The 27,991-nt window shown below is 38.9% G+C and overlaps 1 protein-coding gene across 3 annotated transcripts; it reads right to left on the minus strand.

The window, feature by feature from the left end:
- Positions 1 to 285: 285 nt before the first annotated feature.
- Positions 286 to 26,123, minus strand: RBSN (rabenosyn, RAB effector). Of its 3 annotated transcripts, none has more exons than XM_032210160.1 (12): positions 25,974 to 26,123; positions 21,030 to 21,324; positions 17,813 to 17,953; positions 16,038 to 16,138; positions 15,129 to 15,174; positions 14,877 to 15,038; positions 13,124 to 13,365; positions 12,123 to 12,193; positions 10,511 to 10,597; positions 6,828 to 6,930; positions 5,004 to 5,108; positions 286 to 3,754 (listed from the first exon to the last, which is right to left on the minus strand). In XM_032210160.1, exons 2-12 carry the CDS (start codon positions 21,187 to 21,189, stop codon positions 2,618 to 2,620), a joined length of 2,355 nt encoding a protein of 784 aa, XP_032066051.1. In that variant the 5' UTR covers positions 21,190 to 21,324; positions 25,974 to 26,123; the 3' UTR covers positions 286 to 2,617. The 3 variants fall into 3 exon arrangements, with proteins under 3 accessions (XP_032066051.1, XP_032066054.1, XP_032066053.1); XM_032210163.1 differs by lacking the exon at positions 25,974 to 26,123 and adding an exon at positions 24,785 to 25,005; XM_032210162.1 differs by lacking the exon at positions 25,974 to 26,123 and adding an exon at positions 23,268 to 23,480.
- Between the last annotated feature and the right edge of the window lie 1,868 nt (positions 26,124 to 27,991).

Here is a 27,991-nt window from a genome sequence, read left to right on the forward strand (position 1 = left end):
AATATCTTATTCCAGAAAAAAAGTTGTTTTTTTCTTCCTACATGCATTTCTCATTTTATTTAAACTAAAGAAAGTATCTTGGTGCAAAACAGAGATTAAATCCTTAGAATCTTTTCAGTAAATCGGCCAGAAAAGATCCCCATCTAAACAATGTTTCCTTGCACAAATTGCCTGGCTCAGTATAAAAATGCTTCATGCGTGCTGCTCATAAGAAGAATTTGCAGTTCACATGGAAGACTAGAATGCTGTGCTGATGTTGACCTAATCAGTTTTTCCACTCTCACAGAAACAAAAATTGTACTTTATTTCATGAGAAACTTTACAAACTAGTGCATGCAAATGTACAAACAAATGGCATTAGTGTTCAATCTCATAATGGCATGGTCTTGTTTATTTTCATTGTGTCAATTCAGTAGTACAAACGGAAGGCTAACAAAATGTGAGACAACCATTAGGTTATCAAGGAGGATAATTCCACATTGACTTGCGGTTATAGAGCTACAACCAATGTATTTATTAATAAAATACATCAATACTATGTCTTATAAAGTAGACTATGGCATACATAGAAACAAGGCAGAATGCATATAACAAGGAAATTGGTTTAAATTAAAAGAAAAAGCCACTGAAACATTCATATTGGTTGGACATAAAGAGTGGCAGATCAAGTTTGTGGCCTTGTTGTCTTTAATAAATATAGTTTTACCTTAAACAATCATTGCGCCTTTGCTGCCTGCTCAAATTGTAGGTATCCATTTTTAAAAATATCACTTTTTTATGTTCCAACTCATGTCCTGTTTAGTGCATTGTAAGTTCATTTCCAGAATGCTCCCATTTAAAAAAAAAAATTCAGAACAAGTATCCTTAGACTTATTATATAACCTGATGGGCAGTGTTCAGCTCAGTTTTTACAGGCTTCATTAAAACAGGCTGTCGCTGAGTTATGCATGAAATCAAAGCTAAGTAGTTTTTCCCTACTAAAAAGGAAACCATATATATATATACGCATACCATGAATTAACAAATGAATAACATGTAATACTTAATGCTGAAAGTATAAAGTGCTGCCTTAGTTCTTGACCATTCTATCTCTAATCTTTTGAGGAATGTAACATTTAGTGTCCACATATATTGGGTACAGTATCATCTCTACCAGCGTTTCTAAATGGAAACAATTGTCAAAATCGGATGAATGATTAATGCTTGGGTCTTCTTCCCATTCCCCTAAGTACATAATACTCTCCAAGTAAGTTCTGATGTAAACAATTAAAATTGGTTTGTTACCAAAATAATAAAATGCAACTAAATAAAATTCATTCCGTACAACTGAAACCAGATATTATTTAACACTTCTAAACCTTTCTGTTCATAGCTGGCAGATCAATAAAAGAAAAAAAAGATTTACAAATGAATAGCTCAACCCTAAGAATTTCATAGCCTTCATTTAATATAACAGGGTTCGCACAAATCCTCCTTACAACGAATGAAGGGGGTATGTCAACACTGACACTTTCTTTTTGTGAAATGAGTTCATGTTGGTCTCTCTTATACTCTGGGCACTTCTCCCCCCTCCCCCTTCCATTCTAGACTTAACATTTCCTTAAACCCTAGAGAGAAATCAAACTAGAAAGAAAAATGGACTTCTAGTTTTGAATTTATACTCTGAGTGGCTCCCGTCAAAGCACAGTTCTGGATGCAAATTTTCTAATTTTTTCAAACAGTTTTCCTATTATGGCATTTCTAAAAGCCTGGAAATTATGTAGTTTTGAGGGACTGTCAAAATTTCAAACTTTTGTACAAAAGTACAATCTAGAATTGGCTGGAAAAAGTTATTCAAATAGTTTGATCAGCTGAACAGGTAAAGGGAAAAAAATACATGATGTCTAGTTAGGTTTTATGCATTTGTTTTCTAAAACATGTGCATATGTTTTTAGAAATATATATGTTGCTTTAGCAATGAATGACTTTATTCTATTGAACGGTAAGTTATTGCCTCTCTTCTGCTTCCCTAAAATATAAAGTTGGTAGGGAAGCTGAGAATTTGCAACTGTGTTAATTTCTGATTAGCTGAGCTGTGCAAGATTCAAAAACGATTCTGAAGAAATGCGTTGGGCTCCTGTGAGCACCACATTTCTTTGGAAGCAGTAAAAGCTTTTCCAAGTTGCTGCACAAGTTGCTTCTGCCTTAGGAATCTAAGAGATGGTTTCAAGCAATTCTCTTCTTTTTCTTCTTTTTTTTTAAGCACATACAATCCTACCTGGTGAGAAAATAAATTCAGATGGTCTTGAGGACTGCAAATAATTTCCTGAATTTTAAAATGCCCAATTTTCCCCTTTGAAAATTGAACCCATCAGAGATAAAGCAGGTGCTGAGAAATACAATTATGCTCCTAAATTTGGGTTGGGATACAAATACAGACTTTTCCAAGTATTTGAAGAACGGTTTCGGGTAATTATAACATTTTAAATAGTGTTGACTTTTACGGATCTGAAGAGTGGAAATCCCTATGCCAAAGTGCCTATGCTTGATTCAGCACCCAAGCGCCTTTTGCGATGCATTTCTCATTTTACCTTGATCTTCCCTGCCTTTGGGAACTGCAAAAGTATGTGGACATAGTTCAGCAGCTCGATTTCTTTTTCTGTTTTGCAAGGGTGCTCTTAAGTTCTTTCAAATTCTCAGTCAATACTTCTATCTCGTCCATTCGCCCACTTTGCTTGGCATCAAAAATATAGGCTTTGATATTATCAATTTGTTGGAGAAGTAATTCCTCCTCTATGATATCTTCCCCCGAAACCTCATTATCACTTTCCACTTCAAAAGGATTCAAAGAGGAAGACCCTGATTCCTCAAATGGATTCCCACTTTCCTGATTACCCCCAGGTGTAGAGAATGGATTTGCCACAGAATCTTCAAATGGGTTTGGAGCACTGAGATCTACCCCATTTGCCTGCTGAGACTCCTCCTCTTCATCAAATGGGTTGTACTCTCTTTTGTAATTGAGCAGGGCACTGGGAGGCAAGGAAGCTACTGCAGGGTTTTCAGCAACAGGACTGTCAGGGTCGCTCTTTGGAGGGCTAATTACTAAAGGATCTTCAAAAGGATTTATGGAGGCTTTTTCTTGCCCTGAGGCTTCTACAGGTTGGCAAACCAAAACCAGGTTCTTGCTCCCTGGCAATCCAACACCACTACTGGGCAACGTAGCCTTGCAGCCAGAGTAATCTTTGTCCTGAAGCATATCCAGATCCAAAGCCTCTGCTATTTGGTTTATGCTTTCCCTCTCCATCTCGAGCTTGTCGGGCTTCACTTCTCTGAAATCCAGAGAACGTGTTCGTGAATGTTGAGACATCTTTCTTCTATGATCCCTTTTCCATTCTTTTTCACAAAGGATCTGCAATTGTTCTCTCTGCATTTCCTCCATTTCTGCTTGCTTTTTAGAGAGCTCGATGGCTTTGAAGGTCTGCTGTTGATCGTACTCATCCTGAAGCTGTCGCAGGTTCTCCTGCAGCATCTGGAATTCATCCAGACGATTGGCTTTCTTTGCCTGCTCAATAAAGGAAGTGATATTATCGATCTGTTGAAGAAGTGGATCTGCCAGTTCCTGGTTCCGAGATAGGCTAGCAGTGGGTAGCCATCCTTCAGTTTTCTTCACTGCGACCCTTTTTGTTCGATGGACGTCACCATTGGATGCTGCGAAGGATCTGGAAGTGTAGTCGGCCGGCTTCTCTTCTTGCCGTCTCTGGGATTCATATTTCACCTAGCCAAATTGAAAGGAAAACTTTAAAAGGGGTCCACATTCCAATGAGGAGTCCACATTTCAACAACTTCCACAGTTTTTAGCCTAGATACATGAGACTAGAAAGGCAACTATATTGGTGGAAAGGGATCTTTTTTTCTGATTTTTTGTCAGTTTGTTGCAGAAAAATCAAATCCAGAAAGCACACACAGGTAACTGATTCAGCTGGAATCATTAACTTCTTAATATACATAATAACACATGAATAAATGTGTAATACCAATATAGGTTTTCTCCAACGTAGTAGTAAGTTACAAGCAAAACACTAGCAGCAGTACAGCAGAAAGGAGTTTTTCAGTTCAGAGTTCAGAGCAGACAGAGTAGTTTTAGTTTCGATTCTCAGCACAGACCTCCGATCTGTTTAAACTCCCATTGACTATGCCTATTCATTGGCTGACCTTGTTACCATGTCTTTCCCAGTCATGAATATTCTAACATTTTTTTCTCCATCTCAAAAAATAGAATCTTTTATGATGGATTATGTAGGATTACTATTAATTTAATTGTTCCTCAACTGTCCATGTCCACAATGATCTAAATGGTATTTAACAGAAATAATTTCCCATGAAATATGTCTAGAATAATGTTTTACAGACGAAGCTAAGCAGAATCAGCAAGAAGAAGTTGTACTTTTACATATGGGGTAAATAGCCATGCTCTATCAAGTTTTATTCTCGATAGATCTCAAAGAACTGTGTTCTGCCATGGAATGATCAGCAGTCCATTAACTCAGAGATTAGATCAGAAGTCATTGATCCAATCACTTTTAATATGTATTGCATTTTTAAATTTAATGTATCACATGCAACTGTTATTTCAATAAGATAAATATATGTTTATGTTTCTAAACTAGTAATAAAATAAAGCAACATAAAGGTAGTGAAAACAAAAATTTGAGAGCAGAGCAGATTTTTCTCCTGGCTAAAATATTTTTGAAAACTTCTGAAAATTTCTAAGAGACATCATTCCCCCCCACCCACCCAAAAAATGATATGCAAGAAAAGAAATGAATTAAACAAGAAATAGGGGGGGAAAGCCTCATTCTTATTTAAACTGGTTCTAAATGTATTATAGACTTATGTCACACTACTTGGCAATTGTTTTAACGAACAAATTCAAAAGTAAAGTATTTCAGAAAGGAAATACTTTAATCAGTGAACAAACAAACAGAAACTTATTGTTAGAAATGTATACTAATTAAAATACTTGCCAGTCTCTCCATTTGCAGTTTTCTCTCTAACTCTTGTTTCTTTTTCTCTTTCAGTTCTTCATATTGGTCTTTGGTCGGTAAAGACATTAGGCCAAGCAATTTTTCCTGAGGATATTTTTTTTCAAAATATCACTTTAAAGGGTATAGGATACTAAGATTTAGATATTGAAAACTACAAAATGTGTACATACATACATACAAACCGTATTTTTGGTAGTATAAGACGCACCTTTTTCCCTCAAAAAAGACGGCATCTTATGCACTGAGTACAGCATGTTTGGCCTCCTGAAACCCCGCCCCCTTTGCAAAAATGACTGTGCAGAGCCTTTAGGAGGCTTCCAGAGTGGTCCTGGGGGCTGGGAAGGGCAAAAATGAGCAAAAAATAAGCTGTTTTTTACTTGTTTTTGCCCCCCACAACCCAGGAGCACTCTATAAGCCTCCTAAAGGCTATGCATGCCCTTTTTGACAAAAAATGGGCCCATTTTTTGCAAAAGATAGGCCAGTTTTTGCTCGTTTTTGCCCCCCCAGCCCCCAGGAGCATTCTACAAGCCTCCTAAATGCTATGCATGTCCTTTTCTAAACAAAAAACGGGCCTGTTTTTGCAAAACGTCGGCCATTTTTGGGAGTGCAAAAACTTTTTTTTTTAATTTGTGTCTTCAAAATTTTGGTGCGTTTTATACTCCGGTGCATCTTATACTCTGAAAAATAAGGTGCATACAATTATACTTTAATGATTTAAAATATAAAAAATGCCCATTCAAATCATGTGTCAAAGAATAAAGTTAAAATGTGATCAACTAACTATACATAGTATCGAATAACAGTATTCAAAATAAGAGATTAGTAATTGAAGTATGTCCCTTCCAAATAAAATTTGTTTCCTGATCAGTTCTAGAATATATCTCTAACTTTCTTGAAAGTGTCTTACAATTTCCTGTTTCTGGGATGTTTTTTTCAATTAGCTTTTTTAGAAAAACATAACTAAAGTGCAAGGATAATAGAAAATCAATAGTAAAGTCAATGGGGGAAGCCAGATTTGCCTAACAATTACATAATTCTCCTAACTGTGAAAAAAGGTCATGAAATGGGTCAATAACTTACTTAACAACACAATTGATCCCAAAATTTCAGTTGCTAAGTATAACAAAAGTTATACTTAGCAACTGAAATTTTGGGATCAATTGTGTTTGTAAGTCAAGAACTCCCTGTATGGTAACAAAGAGGCGGGATGTCATCCAGATAATACTTATATAGAGGCTATAGAGGCTTTTATGACCGGATAGATACATTTTGAGGACAATTTAATTGGCACATTGTAGAAGGTTGGATTTGTAGTCCTTTCCAACGTTACTAACTCTATGAAAAGTTAGCACCTTAGAATTATTAAAATGCAATTTCAAATGAAGGGGGAAGCAGGTGAAAGGAAAAAGAAAAGTCAAAACCTGAGAATAAGCAAATATTATTTTCTTAGGCTTAGATTACTTGATTAATAACAAGGAATTGCCCCATGATATCATGCAATAACTTGTTAAATTAGAATCCAATTACAGTGCTAAGAAACCGTTCCCATCACTATGACACTGTGCAAAAGAATTCATTAGTCTTCTAAATACCAACAGAGCTATTGATATAGGTTACATCTAATTAGGTAGGAAGTATTTAAAAACTGAAGCACTAATTTATTTTCATTATGCAAATTGTTAAAACAAAATGACCAGTTTTCTAACATCCTGAGAAACATTTAAAGTGTCAGTATGTAATCTGATATTGTCTTAGAGCAATTAACATATCTAAACGCAGCTCATCCTTTCTACATATCGCTACCTGAACAAAAAGTGTGGCTGAATATCTAATCATCCTCTGAAGCTGAAAAGTTCTGGGATGAGGTTGTGGATCTTCATTCAGCCCTAAAGTTAGAATCTTCTTGCTGAAACAAACAAAGAAAAAGAGTGAATTAGAAATACATAACAATCAGCTAAGAGGAATAAATATGAGGCAGAGAATTTTAAGTATTGCCAAGTATTGGTAAAAACCATGTAACATGGCAACATGGATTTATTATGACATAAAATATAGCTCACTAAGTTTATGCCTTTTAAAAAAAAATATTCATCTTCACTGAATGAATACACACACACACACACACACACACACACTCTTACTTTCGTGATATGGCCACACAGGAAAGAAAAACTGGACAACTTCCTCACACATCTCAACAGCCTACAACCCGAAATACAATTCACTATGGAAATAGAAGCAAACAACCAACTTCCCTTTCTGGACGTCCTAATCTACAAAAAACCCTATGGCTCCCTAGGACACACCATCTACCGGAAACACACACACAACAACTGCTACTTAAATGCACAATCCCATCACCACCCTGCACAGATCAACTCTGTAGCCAAGACCCTCATCTCCAGAACCAACCGCCTAGCCGATAAAGACCACCTGAAAACTGAATTACACACTCTCACAAACGTATTAATCTCCAACGGATTCCAAAGAAAAACAATTACCAACCTAATCCAAAGGGAGACTCCCCCCAAAAACCGAGACACAGAACAGGACAATGGCATCGCCCTCCTCCCTTACATCAAAGGCACCACAGATAAAATCAGCAAAATTCTCCACAAACACAATATCAAGACAGCCTTCAACACCGACCAAAAAATAGCCAACATCTTAAGAAGCCCCAAAGACAAAATCCAGCTAGAAAACTAAGGAGTCTATGAAATACCATGCAAAATTTGCCCTGCAACATACATAGGACAAACGAACAGGAGAATAAATGCATGCATCACAGAACACAAGAACGCAGTAAGAAAAAAAGAAAAACTTCCTCCCTTTTCCAGCACCTTAAAGCTACAGGTCATGAAATTAATTTTGAAGGAACCAGGTTAATCTCCAAAACTGAACACTTCAACAAGAGAATAATTATGGAAGCTATCGAAATAGAGAAATACCCCCACAACATGAATAAACGTGACTATACCTCTTGCCTACCAGACATCTGAAACCAGCCCTGGTAAACAAACGAGCCCCACCCATCACCCAGACCCTTACAACACAAAATAACAACGGGCCCACAGCCAGCAACAATCAGCACCAATTTACCAATCGTGATACAGCCACACATCCAATCAATCCACTTACTGAAACAAAGCCAGCCAGCACTCCACAAACCCACACACTCCACATAAACACACACACACACACACACAATATATATATATATATATATATATATATGTATGTATGTATGTATGTATGTATGTATGTATGTATGTATATACATACATACATACATACATACATACATACATACATATATATATATATATATATATATATATATATATAGTGTGTGTGTGTTGTATTTGTGGTGATAAATAAATAAAGGGGGACTAGTATAGATCTATTTCAAGCTATTTAGCTCTCATCAGCTAGCCATACCCTTACTGGGATTCGATGCGGCTAGCTGATAAGAGCTAAATAGCTTGACATAGATCTATACTAGTCTCCCTTTATTTATTTATCAGCACAAATACAACACATATGTAACAAAAAGGCAACAGTAAAAATATTGGGTTTCTGTCTGGATGGTCTCTTGTGACGAGCCGATGGACAGAGAATGAAAGTATTGAACTTCCTCCCATATTTGGGCATACCGGGGGTTGTAACTCTAAATATATATATCTTAGATTTTATACATACATACATACATACATACATACATACATACATACAGACAGACAGACAGACAGACAGATAGATGAGAGAGAGAGAGAGAGAGAGAGAGAGAGAGAGAGAGAGAGAGAGAGAGAGAGAGAGAGAGAGAGAGAGATGGATATATAGATATAGATATACATAGATATATATCAAAAAAATAAAGGGAACACTTATGTAACTCCAAGTCAATCACGCTTCTGTGAAATCAAACTGCCCACTTAGGTAGCAACACTGATTGACAATCAATTTCACATGTTGTTGTGCACATGGAATAGAAAACAGGTGGAAAGCATAGGCAGTTAGCAAGACATCCCCAATAAAGGAGTGGATCTGCAGGTGGTGATCACAGACCACTTCTCAGTTCCTATGCTTTCTGGCTGATGGTTTGGTCACTTTTGAATGCTGGCAGAGCTTTCACTCTAGTGGTAGCATAAGATGGAGTCTACAACCCAGACAAGTGGCTCAGATAGTGCAGCTCTTCCAGCATGGCACATCAATGCGAGCTGTGGCAAGAAGGTTTGCTATGTCTGTCAGCATAGTGTCCAGAGCATGGAGGCACTACCAGGAGACAGGCCAGTACATCAGGAGACGTGGAGGAGGCTGTAGGAGGGCAACAACCCAGCATCAGGACCACTACCTCCGCCTTTGTGCAAGGAGGGACAGGAGGAGCACTGCCAGAGCCCTGCAAAATGACCTCCAGCGGGCCACAAATGTGCATGTGGCTGCTCAAACGCTCAGAAACAGACTCTATGAGGGTGGTATGAGGGCCCGACATCCACAGGTGGGGGTTGTGCTTACAGCCCAACATCGTGCAGGACGTTTGGCATTTGCCCGAGAACACCAAGATTGGCAAATTCGCCACTGGCGCCCTGTGTTCTTCACAGATGAAAGCAGGTTCACACTGAGCACATGTGACAGACGTGAGAAGGGCTGGAGACTCAATGGAGAACGTTCTGCTGCCTGCAACATCTTCCAGCATGAGCGGTTTGGCAGTGGGTCAGTAATGGTGTGGGGTGGCATTTCTTTAGGGGGCCGCACATCCCTCCATGTGCTCGCCAGAGGTAGCTTGACTGCCATTAGGTACCGAGATGAGATCCTCAGACCTCTTGTGAGACCATATGCTGGTGCAGTTGGCCCTGGGTTCCTCCTAATGCAAGACAATGCTAGACCTCATGTGGCTGGAGTGTGTCAGCAGTTCCTGCAAGACGAAGGCATTGATGCTATTGACTGGCCTGCCCGTTCCCCAGACCTGAATCCAATTGAGCACATCTGGGACATCATATCTCACTTCATCCACCAATGCCATGTTGCACCACAGACTGTCCAGGAGGTGGGGGATGCTTTAGTCCAGGTGTAGGAAGAGATCCCTCAGGAGACCATCCGCACCTCATCAGGACCATGCCCAGGCGTTGTAGGGAGGTCATACAAGTACGTGGAGGCCACACACACTACTGAGTCTCATTTTGACTTGTTTTAAGGACATTATATCAAAGTTGGGTCAGCCTGTAGTGTTTTTTTCCACTTTAATTTTGAGTGTAACTCCAAATCCAGGCCTCCATGAGTTGCTAAATTTGATTTCCATTGATAATTTTTGTGTGATTTTGTTGTCAGCACATTCAACTATGTAATGAACAAAGTATTTAATAAGAATATTTCATTCATTCAGGTCTAGGATGTCTTATTTTTGTGTTCCTTTTATTTTTTTGAGCAGTGTGTATATCCAAGCAAAAAATAATCCAGTTACAATTTCCATCTTCATATTTTGTACTTACCTTAAAGCATCTATTAATTCATACATTCTCTGCACTTCTATTCTAAGATTGCTAGCACGTTCAAGACTGTATGTTGTCTCTCCAGCACTGGAAGAGAACATGCACATTTAAATAACTCCAAATTGTCATCCATATAGATTCAGCAGTTATTTTGTAGTATAGAACCATCTAAACACATCTAAAACATTATTTTTGCTCATTAGTGAACAGTGAATGTGTTATAGCAATAGCACTTAGACTTCTATACCGCTTCACAGCACTCTCTAAGCGGTTTAGAGTGTCAGCATATTGCCCCCAACAAACTAGGTCCTCATTTTACCCACCTCAGAAGCATGGAAAGCTGAGTTAACCTTGAGCCTGGTGGGATATGAACTGCCAAATTGCAGGCAGCTGGCATTCAGCAGAAGTAGCCTGCAGTACTGCACTCTAACCACTGCGCCACCATGGCTCATTTATTATGGTTATGAAAGAATGGAAAAAAATGAATACCAAATATAGATTTTGGTGCATTTTTGTCATTAATTTCTCTTAAAATTATTTAGTTCATTAAAATGAGTTATACATGGTTAAGCACCATTTTAGCGTGGGGAAACAACTTGATTCAAAATTAGCATCACTAAGCTTATGGATTTGAAAAAGTAAACATGCATTTATAAGGACACTAATCCAAATATAATAAAAATCAGCCTTGGTAGCCAAGTATTTATATATACTTGCCACTTACTACAGACATCAGCTGACTTTTGGGGTTCTGACTTTGGTTTTTGTCCTAAAGTTTTTGGTATTTTTTCCTTTAAACTATACTCTTCTTTTCTACTGCAATCTGATTAAATTTGAAAAACTGAATTTGGATTAACTAAGTATCTATTTTAAATATCTTTTAAAGAATGTAATTCCAAAAAATTGAGACAAATGATTAGGTTTCCAAGTTCTTTATTACTTCAAAAGCTAAAGCATTTATATCAGAGGTAGTATCCAGCAGTTCTGCCCAGTTCTGGAAAACCGGAAGCAGAAATTTTGAGTAGTTCGGAGAACTGGTAAATACCACCTCTGACTAGCCCCACTCTCATCTATTCTCTGCCTCCTGAGTTCCACCTGATATAGAGGAAATGGGAATTTTGCAGTAACCTTCCCCTGCCATGCCCACCAAGCCACGGCCACAGAAACCAGTAATAAAATTTTTTGAATCCCATCACTGATTTATATGTATGAAAATAATCCTACGCAAACTTACCTGAGGCCCATATAAGCCTTTTAAATAAAATTCAGAAAATATAATTGTGTAAATATCACCCAGTACTGCTAACAGCGCAAAAAATATATAAGGAGATTTTTGGATGTAGTGTGAAAATTGGTTCTAAGTCTCAGTTAATAATAATGCAAATTTAATACACAGCTGTCCCAAAGAAAATAATAAATAATAACTTGGATGCATTGTTTTTTTACAAAAGTGAAGTTTCCAATAGATATAATGCCAAAAGCTAATTAGATGTTAGTAATTAATATCTAAATAACATTTGCCTTTTCTGGTTTCTTTTAAATAACACAATCATCTAATAGCTTTTAAATAATACAAAAATCAATTATTTTTAAAAAATCTAAAGTGGCTTACTTTAAGGATTCTGCCATCTTTATGTATTCTGGAGCCTTCTGGTCAACTTTTTGCATGTAAAATCGGAGTTTCTTGTTTAATAAAAGAAATCAACAAATTAAAATTAACTCACAACAATAATTCAAATATAAATGTGTTATATGCATCCTATTTTTCCTTTCTTTTATGTGAATTTAAGGATCTCAGTTACAAGATTGGTGGTTAGAACAGGAATGAATCCATTTCACATATTATTGTATGCTTGTATTATACTAGGTCTAGGTTTTGCAAGCAATATGAATCTGGGTTTTTTTGTGAGCTATGCAGTATTCAACTGATATTACACTGGTTTATTTAAATAACGTTGCCTATGGAATATCAGCTGGCCATTTCTGCATTGCTCCCATACCTATAATATGATTTCTGAACTTTAATGACCAGGACTATATGCAGTATTCTAACAGTGGCAGCATATTGCTAAATAGGTTACACAGGAACCAAACTAAAGTTCTATACCTATCCTACAGTGCTTATAACATTTTTTTCATATAAATTGTCACTCAAACAAATCCAAGCTGGGCAAGCAACTGCTTTTTGAAAAGGTTCTAAATTCCTGAAAACAGTTGGACCAATATGTTTGAAATTTGGCAGGAAAAATAATCCCCTGAAGTGGAACAGTAGCTGCAAATTTCATCCATTTTTGTCAAACACAAAAGACTATAAATTGTTGATTTCTTATAAGAGTAACTCAATTTCAGTAACAATAGAAATTGTCATAACTTCAGATTTTCCAAGGTGAGATTTTGATTTTGATAGAATGAAATGGGAAGCTTCCAAGGTTATCTCAGCCAAGCTGTTATTTTCTAATCATCAAAGCTAAACCAAATGTTATCATCAATGAACAAATTTACTGTTTTCTTTTTAATAGAAACAGTTCCTAGTCCCTTAGATTTACTCCCATAAAAATTATTATATAATTTATGATTATTATCCCATTTAAGCCTTGATCTCAGTCATTTTACCTCATATAGTTTCACAATATCTGGTATATATTCTTTTTCATCAATCTGTTGTTCCCTTTTGAGCAGTGTCTCTTTACAGTGTCTACAGCAACGGATTCGATCATCATCCTTTTCATCCAAAACAGAACTGATACTGCTTATACTACTGATGCTACCTCGTCGAGAGCCCTGGATGCTGTTGGGTGAGCAGCTGGGGCTAGTATGAGAGACCAAGACTTCCTTGCTAGCAGTAGTAAGCTTGCCTGAAAGGAGACCAACAAAATATAACTGACACAATGCAATTGTCTTGATGACAGAACATTTATCTTGAATACATCTTCAAATACTCAGTTCTGCTCACCTCAATTTACACGTAAAAACAGGAACTGCAATGAAGCTACTCTAAAAGGTGGCTGCTATAAAGATATCAATCAGAATGTTTTTTCCTGTACAACTGTAAAATATTATATTCAAAGTAAATGTGAATATTTGCATAACATCACATATCATGAAATATAACTACTAAACAGGCAACTGACATTACTCACACTGTAGTAATGGAATATTTCCATTTTGAGGTGAAGAAACTTTTTAGTGTATTAGATGAGACTTCTAAAAGCCATAGAAAGGAGACGAGTGGGGTTTTTTCATCTTTTTCTATATATCTTTTGGAAATAAGTTTTTAAAAGATAAAATAGTTTTTGACAACATGGGAAAAAATCCCAACATCTAAAACTAGCATTTTCAAAAATATGAAAAATTTAAAGACACAGAGACTCCGGGAGAATAAGATGTAATTTATGAGTTGCCAACTGCTTTTTTTTTGGGGGGGGGGGGGATTTCTCAATCTTCTCCCCACCCAAAAATAAACTCTCTGAAAATCCAGTGTATACATGTACACACATGAGGGCAACATTTGGCTGTTGTCTATGCTGCTACAAAAGCAAGATGACTTTTAAAATATGTCTAACAATTCTTCTAAAATTTCCTCTATTGCACTAAGTGGGTATCTTATCAGGGCAGAAGACAATTACTCGTTTTTGTACGTGACCTGACAAATGCGCGCACGACAAGAGTGACGACAAAAGCACAGAGCTAAAACCGTGACGTCATCAACGCGACGTCATCAACGCGGTGACAACAGCGCGCCGACAGAAGCGTGATTTAAGTTAAGGTAATGGTTAGGTTTACGGTTAGGTTTAAGGTTAGGGTTAGGGTTAGGGTTAGGGTTAGGGTTAGGGTTAGGTTTACAGCACGCTTCTGTTGCTGTGCTGTTGTTGCTGTGCTGTTGTCGGCGCGCTTCAGCGCTCATTCGTCGGCGCACTTTAGAACTTGTGGTTTTGTCACCGCGGTTTAGTCGGGTGCGCTTTTGTCGTTCGCCCTTTTGTTGGTGAACCGTTTTTGTGAAAGACATAGCAATAGCAATTAAGACTTATATACCTCTTGACAGTGCTTCACAACTCTCTCTAAGTGGTCCACAGAGTCAGCATATTGCCCCCAGAAATCTGGGTCCTCATATTACCCACCTCGGAAGGATGAAATGCTGAGTCACCCTTGAGCCTGGTGGGATTTGAACTGCTAAATTGCAGACAGCCGGCAGGCAGCAGAAGTAGCCTGTAGTAGTGTACTCTAACCACTGGGCCACCGAGGCTCTTAATATGCACATGGATTTCTGAATCCATACTATAATAATAATGTTTGAGTGATACTAAGCCAAAATATGATCTTAAAATTAAAGAATTAAGGCACTTCAAACTCTAACCACTGTACTCACTTGCAAAGGGGAGACTAACCAGTTCCATGCACTTCTTGCACATGATAGAGCCACAGAGTCGGCAGTGATGGCGCCTGTTCCGTATGCTGAATTTGTTACCACAGTCTGGACAAAATGGCACATCTTGATCATTAACCCAAGGCACGACAGATTTCTCTATTGCTACAATAAGACACGATAACCTGTTAGACATCATTAATGAAATCCTATTTGAAAATATTAGCAAAGGCATTTTGTCTTTGTGCTCATTACCTCTTATCTTTGCCGAATCTGTAACTGTTCTGTCAAAGGAAGTAAGCTGACCAAAAGAAAACGAACAAGAATTAGATATACATACCAATTTTACTGTACAATTTGTCACATCACTTCAAGTAAATCTGTTTTAAACAATTTTTCTTAAAAATCAAATGTCTTCCCAGAGTATCTCTTTTATATCACCTTAGTAATAGACCAGCAGATTAATAGAGTCCAAATGGGGAGGGGGGGTAGAAAAATATTTTAAAATTCAGAGAAATCTTTTTGTTTTAAAGATCAAAGTTTGAATAGGGAAAATAGTAAAAAACAAATTAAAAAAGGAAAATTGAGAAGATATTTAAATTTTTCTAATTAAAAAGTAATGTTCAACACTGCTAAAGAAAGAATATTATGTTCTTTCATTCCAACTTCTGTTTAATTCCTTATTGTATAATATTTAGACCAGAAAGGGAATACTAAATTTCTCAGTCTAATAGCACTACTGCTATTAATAGGACAGTTCAGAGATGTTAAAAGTAGGTCAAGACAGCATTTTTTTCTGCCAACTAATTTTTATTACTATGCTTTTTAGACTGCTCTGTATCAATGGTGGGTGAGACTTAAGCAAACAGCAGGGATCAAAAGTATCTTGTGCCTTAGAGGATGCTTCGTTAAAGTAAATTATAGATCAACGTTTTCTTTCTCTATATTTAACATCTCTTCAACCACTATTACTTTTTTTTGTTAATAGCACCTCACCAAGGCATACATTGAATTATACTTCAACAAATAACATCATTAAAAACATCACAAGAAATGTTACAGTAGCTAATGATTGAAAAAAGGGGTTACATATGTTATTACAATATTTTAAGTAAAAGTTTAATAGAAAGTAAAGTAAAAAATTTAAAACTACAAATCATTTACCTTTTCTAATCTGATTATTAATTTATTGACTTCCACAACATAATGATCAATTCTGGCTGCTCTGTGTTTCTTAAAATCAGAAAGATGACTTCTTATAGCACCTAATATAAAATATCCGGTTAGGAAACTTGACAGAATAATTCAACCATAAATATTCAGCTAATGGCCAGTTTATCATGTTCTTATTTCTATCAAATTTGCTATTCAGTCTAAAATTCAGAATTAAAGAATGGTAGCTCGTGGACCATTTGCAATGCCATTTAGCCTAACAATAGATACAGTAACCAACCAATCATAATAACCAACCAACCAACCCAGACTGTCACTTAGAATATTAAGCATAAACATATAATTTCTTTACTGATCCAACTAATTAAACAGCCATAATCCTTCAAGAAAATGATATGGAAAAGTAGGTATTGAGGAGAGCAAAGAAACCTGGGAAAGGATTTATCTTGCCCCACTGTGTATGCAGGGTACCATATTTTTCAGAGTTTAAGATACACCAGAGTATAAGATGCACCAAGGTTTTGAAGAGGCAAATTTAAAAAAATGTAGGTGGGTAGATAGAGGGATAGAGAGGGAGAGAAAGAGAGAGAGAAACAATAGGTAGGGAGGGAGAGAGAGAGTAGTTAGGTAGTTAGGTAGTTAGGTAGGAAGGTAGATAAAGGGAGAGAGAGAGAAATAGAGAGAGAGAAATACAGCAGATAGGGAGAGAGAGAGAGAGAGAGTAAGTAGGTTGGTAGGTAGAGGGATAGAGAGAGAGAAATAGAGAGAGAGAAAAAAAATACAGTAGATAGTGAGGGGAGGAGAGAGTAGGTAAAACGGGCCCCCTTTTTTAAAAAAAAACAATGAATAGCTTTGAGGGCGGGGCTTCCAGAGTGCTCGGGGGGCAAAAACGAGAAAAAAATGGCCCTTTTTTTGCGAAAACGAGCCCGTTGTCAAAAAAATTGCATGCATAGCCTTATGGAGGCTTATAAAGTGCTCCTGGGGGCTGGGGGGGGGGGTAAAATTGAGTAAAACACAGCCCATTTTTTGCTCATTTCTGCCCTCCCCAGCCCCCAGGACCTCTCTGAAAGCCTCCATAAGGCAATGCATGGCCATTTTGGTGAAGGGGCAGGGCTTTGGGAGGCAAAAAATGATGTATTCGATGTATAAGATGTACTCAGATTTTCAGCCTGTTTTTGAGGAAAAAGGGTGCGTCCTATACTTCTAAAAATATGGTAATTGTAATTTTGGGTATTGCAGTAAAAAAAAAAACACGGCTAAATGTGGTTGGCCATATCATCTGGCATGCATAGTCAACATGGTTAACATATGCTATATAAACATGCTCTAAATATTAAGTACTCTGTATTTTAGTCTTCATTGATAAAATACTATTCTTATTTATAAGATAATGGTATTTCAGAAGACATATTTCTATTATGAAATTTTCTTCTGATGTTAATTATTTCTAGTGCTCAGCCCATTTTGCTCTTAGCATCAAATGAATAAATACATTTGTACCAATTCATTATCTATTACTAACTATCTTCATAACACATTATGATACGTATCTTCTCGAATTTACTGGTGCTCTCTCTCAGATCAAGTTAGTGTAGTATATTTATATAGATTTATACACAACATAAAAATAAATTCACAAAGTTAAAAAATATCCAGCTAACTGTAACTATTAAAATTTTCACAGCTTTATTATTTTCAGTTCAATATCTAGGGAGAGTCACATGCCATCTATCCTTGTTTCAAATGAAGATTTCTTGATTGGTTACCTAATTCTTCAAGTTCCCACATATATGGATCCATTCCACCATAACTGTAGCCTTCATATCGGTCCTGAGTCCCCCCATCATTTCGCTCATCATCTCGTCTCAACAGTTTATTTTTTGCTTTTTTTGCTCTTTGAACAAGACCTAAACAAGAAAAAATATATATGAAAAGAATTACAAAAATTCCCATAAAGCACAATCGGGGGGGGGGGGGGGGTTGAATCTACTTGGTCCGATCTGTTGGGAATATAAATGTATCAATTAGCCAAGCAGCCCAATTATTGGCAGCCCACAGGAATATTTTGTACCCGGTTATAGACTTAATTCAGGAAGCAATTTGTGCAATAGAACACTGGACGAAACAGAAGGCAAGAGCACCTTAAAGATAAAACAATGACGCATTGTTTTCAGCCTTCAGAGAACTGGGAAACAACTTGTAACAGGTAAAGGAAATTAACAGTTCAACACAACTACATGATCTTCGTATTTTACTGTGAATGGGTTTCTAACTGTATAGTTATTTAAAAGAGGGTGGAGGGAAATGCCCAATAATTAGCATATAAACATATTACAATTATTTCCACCTTTATGGTTACTACTATTCTTAAGCTCTTGTTACTAAGTTGTGCAGCCAGTGATTGAAATTGTGTGATGACTAAGGGTTGTTTACATGCCACATTCAATCCCATCAGAGTATTCCCAAGGATGACGCTGAATGTCTGAAAATATAATGAAACTCAATGCGTCAAAATCACCATGGAAATCAGCGAGACTTACTAACTAGAGGTAACTTGACTTAGTCTGGGTCCTCAGAGACAGAAATACAAATGAACTTAGAAACATTAGTATCTATTGTGCAACAATGTGTCATGTGGCTAAAATGTTATGTAGTAAAACAGCACTAAACTGAGATTAACAATTATTAATCAATTTGTACTGGTTTCCCAAAATCATGGTATCAGATAGTTAGATACGGTGTTTTTCCTGTATTCTTTGGGCACCCTGGTTAAAGTATTTCTTTTGTTCTGATTAAAGCAACAAGACACCTGAAGACAAGCAGGAATGTCCAAGTTACTTAGATGGTAACTCAGGGGCCAGCATGTAGCTTATGCACATCCTTCATTGAAAGAGAATTGCTTCATGTATCTAAGACATATCTAAGCACCCATCCAATCACAAGTCACTTCAGCCAGAGAACTCACAGCCAATCCTCACTCCCACAATCAGCTAAAGTAACAGACTTCCAAAGTTTTCAAGTCAATCTTTACTACTTTCAGGTTTTTAATGCATTGCATATTTTGCTGCTTAATTGTGAGTGATCTTTTCTTCAAATGCTCCATATTCTTTCATGTTTGTGGCCAAGAGTCCAAATGTCATTTCCTTAGTCCAAAGCACTAATTTTAAGCTTATAAAGACTTTATTTTGCCAATTTTTAAAAAAATGACTTTTGTGATTAGAGAAAATATTTCTTTTGGCCAACCTTCCTCTTCAGATCATCGTTGAATAAATAATGTTGTATAACAGAATTATGGATAATTACTTCGTGGCACGACATAACCGCGAATGTCAAAAGCATGCCGACAAAACCGCGGCGCTAAAACCGTGATGTCAAAAGCGCACCGACAACAGCGCACCAACAACAGCGCACCGACAGAAGCGCAATTTAAGTTAAGGTAAGGTTTAGGGTTAGGTTTAGGGTTAGGTTTAGGGTTAGGTTTAGGGTTAGGTTTAGGGTTAGGTTTAGGGTTATGTTACAGCGTGCTTCTGTCAGCGCGCTGTTGTCGGCGCGCTTCAGCGCTCATTCGTCTCCGCAGTTTTGACGGCGCGGTTTTGTCACCGCGCTTTAGTCACACGTGCTTTTCTCGTACGCGCATTTGTGGTGGAACCCAATTACTTCACAGTCTAAACCTCTGCATTTGTCACATTCATATATTTTTTTAAATATTCAGCCAGTAAAAAACAGAAATTTTAAGTATGCATTCACATTTGCATTTTATTTCACTTGTAACGTGGATAGCTTCTACTCCACACAAGGATACATTGAAACATAATTTGACCAGTTATTCTTAACTTTTGCACAGATGGTACATATCTATTACTTTATAAACAACTAATATTAAAGATTCACAAGGGGTTTACAGTCAATATATTTATTTGTCTTCTCAGCACATTGACTCTCTAAAACAGTTTTTGGATTGTATTCTTTATAGTAAAAGGTCATTTAAATCCACATTGAAAGGCTTCATAAAATATCAGTTACTGGGTTTATCATAGCTACACCAAAGAAAATAGCATTCTGTCGTTTGTGCTAGGATATCTAATGAAAGGTAGTCCTTGATTTAACACACATTATTTAACCACTGTGCAACATTACTATGCCCTCGGAAAAGGCATTTTATATCTGTAAAGCATTTCTGACCATCATCAAACTCCACCCTCAGAAGACAATCTTACAACTAATTGCCAAGCACCCTATGATCATGTGATCATGGATCACCATTGGTAATTTTCTCTGAGGGCTTCTCCAGAAAGTCAGTGGGAAGCAGCAAGGAAGGTTTCAAGCGGCTGTCAGCTGCCCAGAGGACTCCTTCTGGGGGCTGAATGAAAGAGCTGCCCGATGAGGGGAGCTGAAGTACTTTGGTGGGATGGAGAAAGAGGGTCCAGATCCCAAAGATCTGGATCTGTAGCCCATATCAGAGCAGTTCCCCTCTGTGCATGGAGGGGAGCTGAACTCCCTCAGCAGGATGTGGTGCAACTGTGGTCATAAATCAAGGATTACCCAAACACAACAGAATAAGTACTCTGCTTTTAACATATCTAAACTCCTTTCATTCAAAGATCGTGTATGGGCATGATATCATCAATATCATGCCCATGAATTATGAGTGTTAACAGAATTGCCATAAAGAGGAAGGTAACATTATTTGCCTTTCTAATAAATAGAATATTATCACCTATTATCACCTATGTTAATACATTTGCCTTTTTACAAGGGGGGCATGTTTAAGGATTAAATGAGTGCCTTAAAAAGGCACCCACTCTATTTTAGAACCTCCACCCCCACAAAAATCAATTGTATACTCCTGCTATGCAACTAATATTTGGCTTTCTATTCATCTTAATACAGGCTTACTTACTTCTAGAAAGTGATTGCCAATATTCAGATGTAGTAAGCAAAAAATATTTGTGTTACATACATAATAGGAACTAGAACGCTTACTCTTTAATTGTCCTTTAACATCTCTGTCTTCACTTGAATGTTCTTCATAATGAGATTGGAGCTGTTGAAAAGACTGCAGATCCTTCAGACATAGGGGGCATAGAAAGCCCTCTCTCACCTCCCCGGGATCATCAAATGGAGGTGTGTAGCTTGTTGCCATAATGGTCCAAGGTCCCTGAGATTATTGCTTCTCTCCAAATCTCAGATGCTATGGAACATTGTATGTCATGAGTAAAGAAGTGGACACACAGTGAGGAAATAGTTATTGTTCTTATCTTCTCTGCAAAGCATTCCCCTGAAATAGATGCAAAGAGTAGTTTTAAATGGAAGAAACTATTTGATTTGGTAAGTATATTTTCTCTAATATGTTAATAATGTTTTAATGGTTTACTTCAGAAGACCAAGGGGTAGGCTATGTGGTTCTCACAGTTGCCAAGATGTCCTAGATAACTCCTTTAAATACCTACTAGGATTCCTAAAATTTTAATACAAATTAAGTAAATATGAGGCTGGAATGCTGCAAAACCACCTCTCTCATTGTCTCTGTTTACAATGATGCCTTTTGCTTCTCTGTAGATCTCACTAAGATTATAGTAAGTATAACATGGGGATACTTTATCTTCTGGTAAACAGACATTTTGTGGACTGTCCTAATAATAGAACAGCCTGAACAATGTTTTAAGAAGCAAGCCTTAACAATCATGATGCATCCACCACATGCTTTCAAAATTCCAGTGTGTCCCAACCCAAGAAGATTCCATGTCTCTGAAATTCTGTTCCGGAATATTTGCCGTATTTTTCAGAGTATAAGACACACAGAGATTTTGAACAGGCAAATTAAAAAAAAAAGTTTTTGCACTCTGCAGACCTCCCAAAGTGGCCCATTTTTTGCGAAAACGGGCCCAATTTTTCCTCAAAAAAAGGGCATGAATAGCCTTTAGGAGATTTCCAGAGTGCTCTGGGGCCTGAGGGGGGGGGGGGCAAAAACAAGCAAAAATCACCCCATGTTTTGCTCATTTTTGCCCTCCCTAGCCCCCAGGAGCACACTGGAAACCTCTTAAAGGCTATGCACCGCCATTTTTGCAAAGGGGGCAGGGTTTCAGGAGGCAAAAAATACTGTATTCAGTTTATAAGACTGATTTTCACTCTCTTTTTTAGGGAAAAAGGTGCATTTTATACTCTGAAAAATACGGTACATTAAATCTTTCATCAATTAGGAAAAATATTCTTTTTGTCTCTGGAAGCCACTCTACATTTTGCAAACATGACAGTCATCCCCAAACGAGCACGATTTAGATATTTGAAAGAATAAGTTCCTCAAATCATTATCTATGTTATCTGATTTGAAGACTACGAAACTGATCTAAAGTCAAAGAAACTGAAAACAGTGTTTCCTTTAGTTTAAAAATAAGATCAGAATGAAAAAGAGGACAATTTTAAAAGCAAACTGTATAAATCAATCAAGCCACAGGGGAATGAGAAGCCACAGCCACTCTCACTGCTCTGCACTCTTAACGCCGGTGCTATCTTGCACTTCACTAACCCAGCTAACTCACTGGCCCTTGCTGCTGCTCTGGCTGCTGACCCAGAATGCCTGACCTGACCCTTCCCAAGTTACCTGCTGACAGCGCAAGGACTTTTTCCTGAAGACACACCTTGTAGTTTCCTCATGAGACTTTGGGAAGAAGGCCTCATAAAGCCAGCAGCTGCCTCATGAAGGACCAGGCTAGGCATGTCTTGCCAGAAGCAGGGAGATAGCGAAGGTCAGCTGATGTGGTGAAGCAAGACAGCTGAGGCCTCAAACTACAGGGCGGCAAGGGCAGCTACAGCTCCTTACTACTTACTACTACTACTACTACTACTACTACTACTACTACTACTACTACTAGGCTGAGCTGGGCCAGTGAAACATAGAACAGCAGGTTCTTTGAAGGGCACAGCAGTGAAGGGAGCTATGGCTTCTCAGTAACTAATAGGCAGGGCTGGAGCAGCTACAGCTTCACACTATACTCCTAGGCTGGGGTGGGCTGGGGCAGATGCTCCACTGCAGGCAGGGGCTTCTTTCAGTTCTAGAGCCACGGCAAGCCAAGAAACCCTGAACCATAGTGCAGCAAGCAGTCCCCAAAGAAAGCAGTTCTTGGGCTCTTACTGCCCCTTAGGCAGGGTGTAATGTAGTCCAAAGGGCAGAGATGGGAGTAGAGTAGGTTGGAGGGAGTATAAAGGGAGGAAGTCCCTTACTTTGAATAACAGGCTCAGGACTAGAAGGTCCCAAGGAGGAAGAGCTTGGGTCGGGGTAGTCCTTGGCTTATAATTGGTGGGATTTGGTTAACAATAGCAAGGAAGAGTGCCATCTCCAAATGATGTGGTCACGTGACATGGTGCCTTATAACCACATTGCTTAGTAAGAGAAATTCCAGTACCAACTGCAGTTGTAACTCGAGGACTATTGGTGTCCAACTTGCTTAAAGGAAATAATGGTGACATTCAGAAAATTTTCCAGGCCAAATCATCAATCATATAAACTCAAAATTCAAAGACGTAACAGTTAACTTTGTCACTAGAATAATATTCTAAGAGCCGAGGTGGCGCAAAAGAGCCAAGGTGGCGCAGTGGTTAGGGTGCACTACTGCAGGCCACTTCAGCTGACTGCTATCTGCAGTTCAGTGGTTCAAATCTCACCAGCTCAAGGTTGACTCAGCCTTCCATCCTTCCAAGGTGGGTGAAATGAGGACCCAGACTGTGGGGGCAACATGCTGACTCTGTAAACCGCTTAAAGAGGGCTGAAAGCCCTATGAAGCGGTATATAAGTCTAACTGCTATTGCTAATATGCCATAAGTGGGATATTACAGAATAACAGACTTGGAAGGGATCTAGAAGCAGGGGTGAAATTCAGCAGGTTTTGACAAATTCTGAAGAACCAGTAGCGGAAATTTTGAGTAGTTTGGAGAACAGGCAAATACCATCTCTGGCTGGCTCCAGAGTGGGGTGGGAATGGGGATTTTTCAGTATCCTTCCCCTGGAGAGGGGTGGGAATGGGGATTGTGCAATATCCTTCCCCTGCCACGCCCACCAAGCCACGCCCACAGAACCAGTAGTAAAAAAAATTGAATTTCACCACTGCCTTGGAGGTCTTCTAGTTCAACCCCCTGCTCAAACAGGAGACCATATCATTTCAGAGGTTGTCTAACCTCTTCTTTAAAAATCTCCAGTAATGGGAGCGCCCACAACTTGGAGGCAAGATGTTCTATGATTAATTGTTTTCACTGTCAAGAAATTTTTCCTTAGTTCTAGTTTGGTTCTCTCCTTGGTTAGTTTCATCCATTACTTCATATCTTGCCTTCAGAAGCTTTGGAAAATAGGTTGACACACACACCCTTCCCTGTGGCAGCCCCTCAAATACTGAACACAGCAATAATGTCCCTGCTAGTTCTTCTTTTCACTAGACTAGACATACCCAATTCCTGCAACCATTCTCCATATGTTTTAGCCTCCAGCCCCCTAACCATCTTTGTTGCTGTATAAGGAATATAAAGATAACATAAAGGAAAAAGTTATATTATCTGGATAAGCAAGGCCTGTAAGCAAAAAAACCTAAATACTTAAGTATAATAAAAAGGAGCCATGCTGTTCTTTAATTTTTTCCATCCTTAGCTGTCTCAACCTCCTCTGAATATCACAAATACCCACCCACAGTGACTGATGTACATTTATGCAAAGCATCCTATTATCAAGCCTATGCCTTTAAAAAAATTACATTAAGGTGTGAGCAGCTTTTGAATTCAGATGTTCTTTGGTGAGGCATCCAGGTTTCCCTTCAAATGTGCTCTGAATTCCAACAGTACAGTGCAGACCACTGACAGATGATTGGGGGGGAGGGGGGAATAAAAACCATAGAGTAAAACAAAATTAGCATTCTTAAAAGTAGATTTTTGAAGGATTCTAATAATCTAAAATAGAACACAAGAAAGTAAAACACAAAAGAAATACAGTTACAGCATTCCAGCTCAAGGTTGACTCAGCCTTCCGAGGTTGGTAAAGAGAGGACCCAGATTGTTGGGGCCAATATTGCTGACTCTGTAAACCGCTTAGAGAGGGCTGTAAAGTACTATAAAGCGGTATATAAATTCTATTGCCATTCCAGTCTTCTATGTTGGCATCTCATATTCACACTAGGAATGGACTTTCTACTAATCCAGTGTCCAAATCTTGCCTCTTCCAAGTCCATAATTTGATTTGATGAACCAAGAGTCCCTGTCCTAATGTCCCCATTTATTTGCACCGATTTCCTGTGTTCTTATTCATGTTTACTCTTATTCCTGTTATCATGTACACGAGTGACAAACTAAATCAATCATTTTTTTTTAAAGGAGAGTCGAGGCACCCAATTCTGAGACGATTCCCTTTTCTCCAAAGCAAGACATGTCTACCTTGCAAAAACTGCTAGGTAATGTATTTCGCCATTTCGCTCCAACACAAGGAGCGGAGGCTGCTCGTTACTCATCCTTGTTTTCCACCACCAAGCTCCCAACCCAATCTGTCGGGGAAAAACAGGTAGGAAGAACCGATACTTCTCTGCAATTTTAACATGAAAAAGGGCGGAGACGACCTTAGGACGAGCAGAAATGGCTCCTGGGATGGGAAAGGGCAGCCCGAGCATCGCAGAGATGCCGAGAAGCAAGGAGTCTGAGGCGGCTGCTGCCAGCCCTGGGCTCCTTCACCCCGGCGGAATCCCGGAACCCGCAAGCCGCCCACCGGTATCCATTCGTGGGGGGAATGCGGCCAAAGGGGAACAAAGCCCCAAGCGATGCCAGGCTCAGGGCAGGGCGAGAAAGACCGCAAGGAAGGGCGGCGAAGAAGGGTCTCCCTCTCCGACTTAACGACGCAGCAGAGGGGATACGCCCCTGCGGAGGGCAGAGAAGTGGGGGAAGGTGCAACGCTCTCACCTCAGCCTCACCGAGGCGCCGGCCCCGATGGGACGGCCGAGGGATCCAATCCCGCCGCGGTTGCCCAGGAAGCGACAGGGCCCCCTTTACAGGCGGCGGTCTGTCGATCGCGGAAAAGCCGATTGGGAAGAAGGGCAAGCTGGGCCTACGCGGAGAAAGGGCTGGTGGAGAAGAGCGCCGAAAAGTCGATTGGGAGGGTGGCGGAGGGTGCGGCTCCCAGGGCCGCTGGCACTCGCCTCGCCTTGGCCCAGCTGTTTGGGCTGCTGGAAGAGGCGGGGGGGGGAGAAGCGCCTTTGGGAGGGCGTCATGTTAGATTTCGGTCTGTAATACTCCGGATCGCCACCTGGGAACGGAATTTTAATATTTTCCATAGCCCAGTTTGGGAATCCGGAACGATTTCACTTGGATCGACTACATTAGGCGAATCGAGGGTTTTCTAGGACAGATTGGGGAAGAGCTGAAAATATGTTCCGACGGAAGGAGGCAGTTACTCTTCTAGCTCAGCACCTGGGTTGACAACGGAAAAATTAAATAATAAAATTAGCTAAATGATTCAATGAAAGAGCTAGTTTTCCTGAATGAGACCGCCAGAAAACTCAGGGGTTATATAATGTTGACTGGAAAGGGGGAAAGGCGCAAAATTCTTGGAAAAGTAGTTCTCCAAACATCCGGTTTTGCTTGCAAAAGCAAATTGATTGTGGCAAATGGGAGTTGAGCACGACTAGGGAGAAGCTACTTTAGAAAACTGATAGGTTTATTTCTTTATTTCATTATTTATTCGTCAAATATGTACAAGTTTGTCAAACATGTACAAGATAACAGGTATAAGTATAAACATGGACATGAACAAAGGAAATGAATACAAATAAATGGGGACACTAGGATAGGGACGGTAGGCATGCTGGTGGGCTTATGCACGCCCCTTACAGACCTCTTAGGAATGGGATAAGGTCCACAGTAGACAGTTTTAAGTCGAAGGTGTGAGGTTTTGAGGATGTAACAACCGAGTCTGGAGAGCATTCCAGGCATTGACCACTCTGTTGCTGAAGTCATATTTTCTGCAATCGAGTTTGGAGCGGTTTACTTTGAGTTTGTATCTGTTGTTTCCCGTGTATTATTGAGGTTGAAGCTGAAGTAGTCATTGGCAGGTAGGACGTTGTAGCAGATAGTTTTGTGTACTATGCTTAAGGTCAGACCGTAGACAGCCTAGGTATTTCTCAAACCTGAGAGGACCCAATAGTTTTGATGTCCTGGTCTACCTTTCCTATCATCTGAAACAACCACAGCCAATACAGGACAACAAGAATTAGGCAAGCTGCAGATCGTTTGGAAGGCTGTGATTCATAAAGCTGCAGGTAGAGAAAGGTGAAGATTTTTCACCTTAGCCACATACTTATTACACAAAAGTAGTGGTGGCCATAGAACAGATTAGAGGAACCCACAGACCCAGCTTGCACAACACTTGACAGACAAGAGACATCTATTTGGTGTTTATTTTACATACTGAGTGTGTAAGAAGAAATCAATCCCCTCAATTATTCCAAATATTAGCCATAAGGAAAAGCTTCAGAAAAACCAAAAGACCAAGATGCTAATAAAAAAAAATTGTCTGAAGCTCATTCCACATTGCAGCCAGACAGCTAAAGCAAACTTAACAAGAAGCTAACTGCAGGTGGTGGCACTTAAGGAGATAACGAGCTCATTGGAAGAGGAAGCCAACTATATAGATGGCTCCATTCATAAGCAAAGCAAATACTGCCCACTGAAGTTCAAGACAGGATATTTTGAAACCCCTTAACAGCAATTTCAACAGCTAACAAAGTAGAGTGATAGAATTAGAGCAAGCAACCCCTCACCCAAAAATCTAATGCAGGACATAGCTGTCAGCCACAATGAGAATTACCCAGCAGCCTTTCAGAACACAAAGCCCATATTGCACCAATCCCAAATTTCAAAGTTGCAGAACCATATAAGAACACTTTCACTCACCCAGTTGGTTGGTCAGCTGTCCCAGAAGT

Source organism: Thamnophis elegans, chromosome 2 (genome assembly GCF_009769535.1).
Source record: "Thamnophis elegans isolate rThaEle1 chromosome 2, rThaEle1.pri, whole genome shotgun sequence".
Taxonomy (NCBI): domain Eukaryota; kingdom Metazoa; phylum Chordata; class Lepidosauria; order Squamata; family Colubridae; genus Thamnophis; species Thamnophis elegans.

Coding starts and splice junctions, on each gene's coding strand:
- RBSN (XM_032210160.1), bottom strand. CDS start 21,189: ATGGCAACAAGCTACACACCTCCATTTGATGATCCCGGGGAGGTGAGA. Junction 12,194..13,123: donor ATATTGTGAAACTATATGAG/GTAAAATGACTG, acceptor TTATTAAACAAG/AAACTCCGATTTTACATGCA. Junction 5,109..6,827: donor CAGCCACACTTTTTGTTCAG/GTAGCGATATGT, acceptor AAATATCCTCAG/GAAAAATTGCTTGGCCTAAT.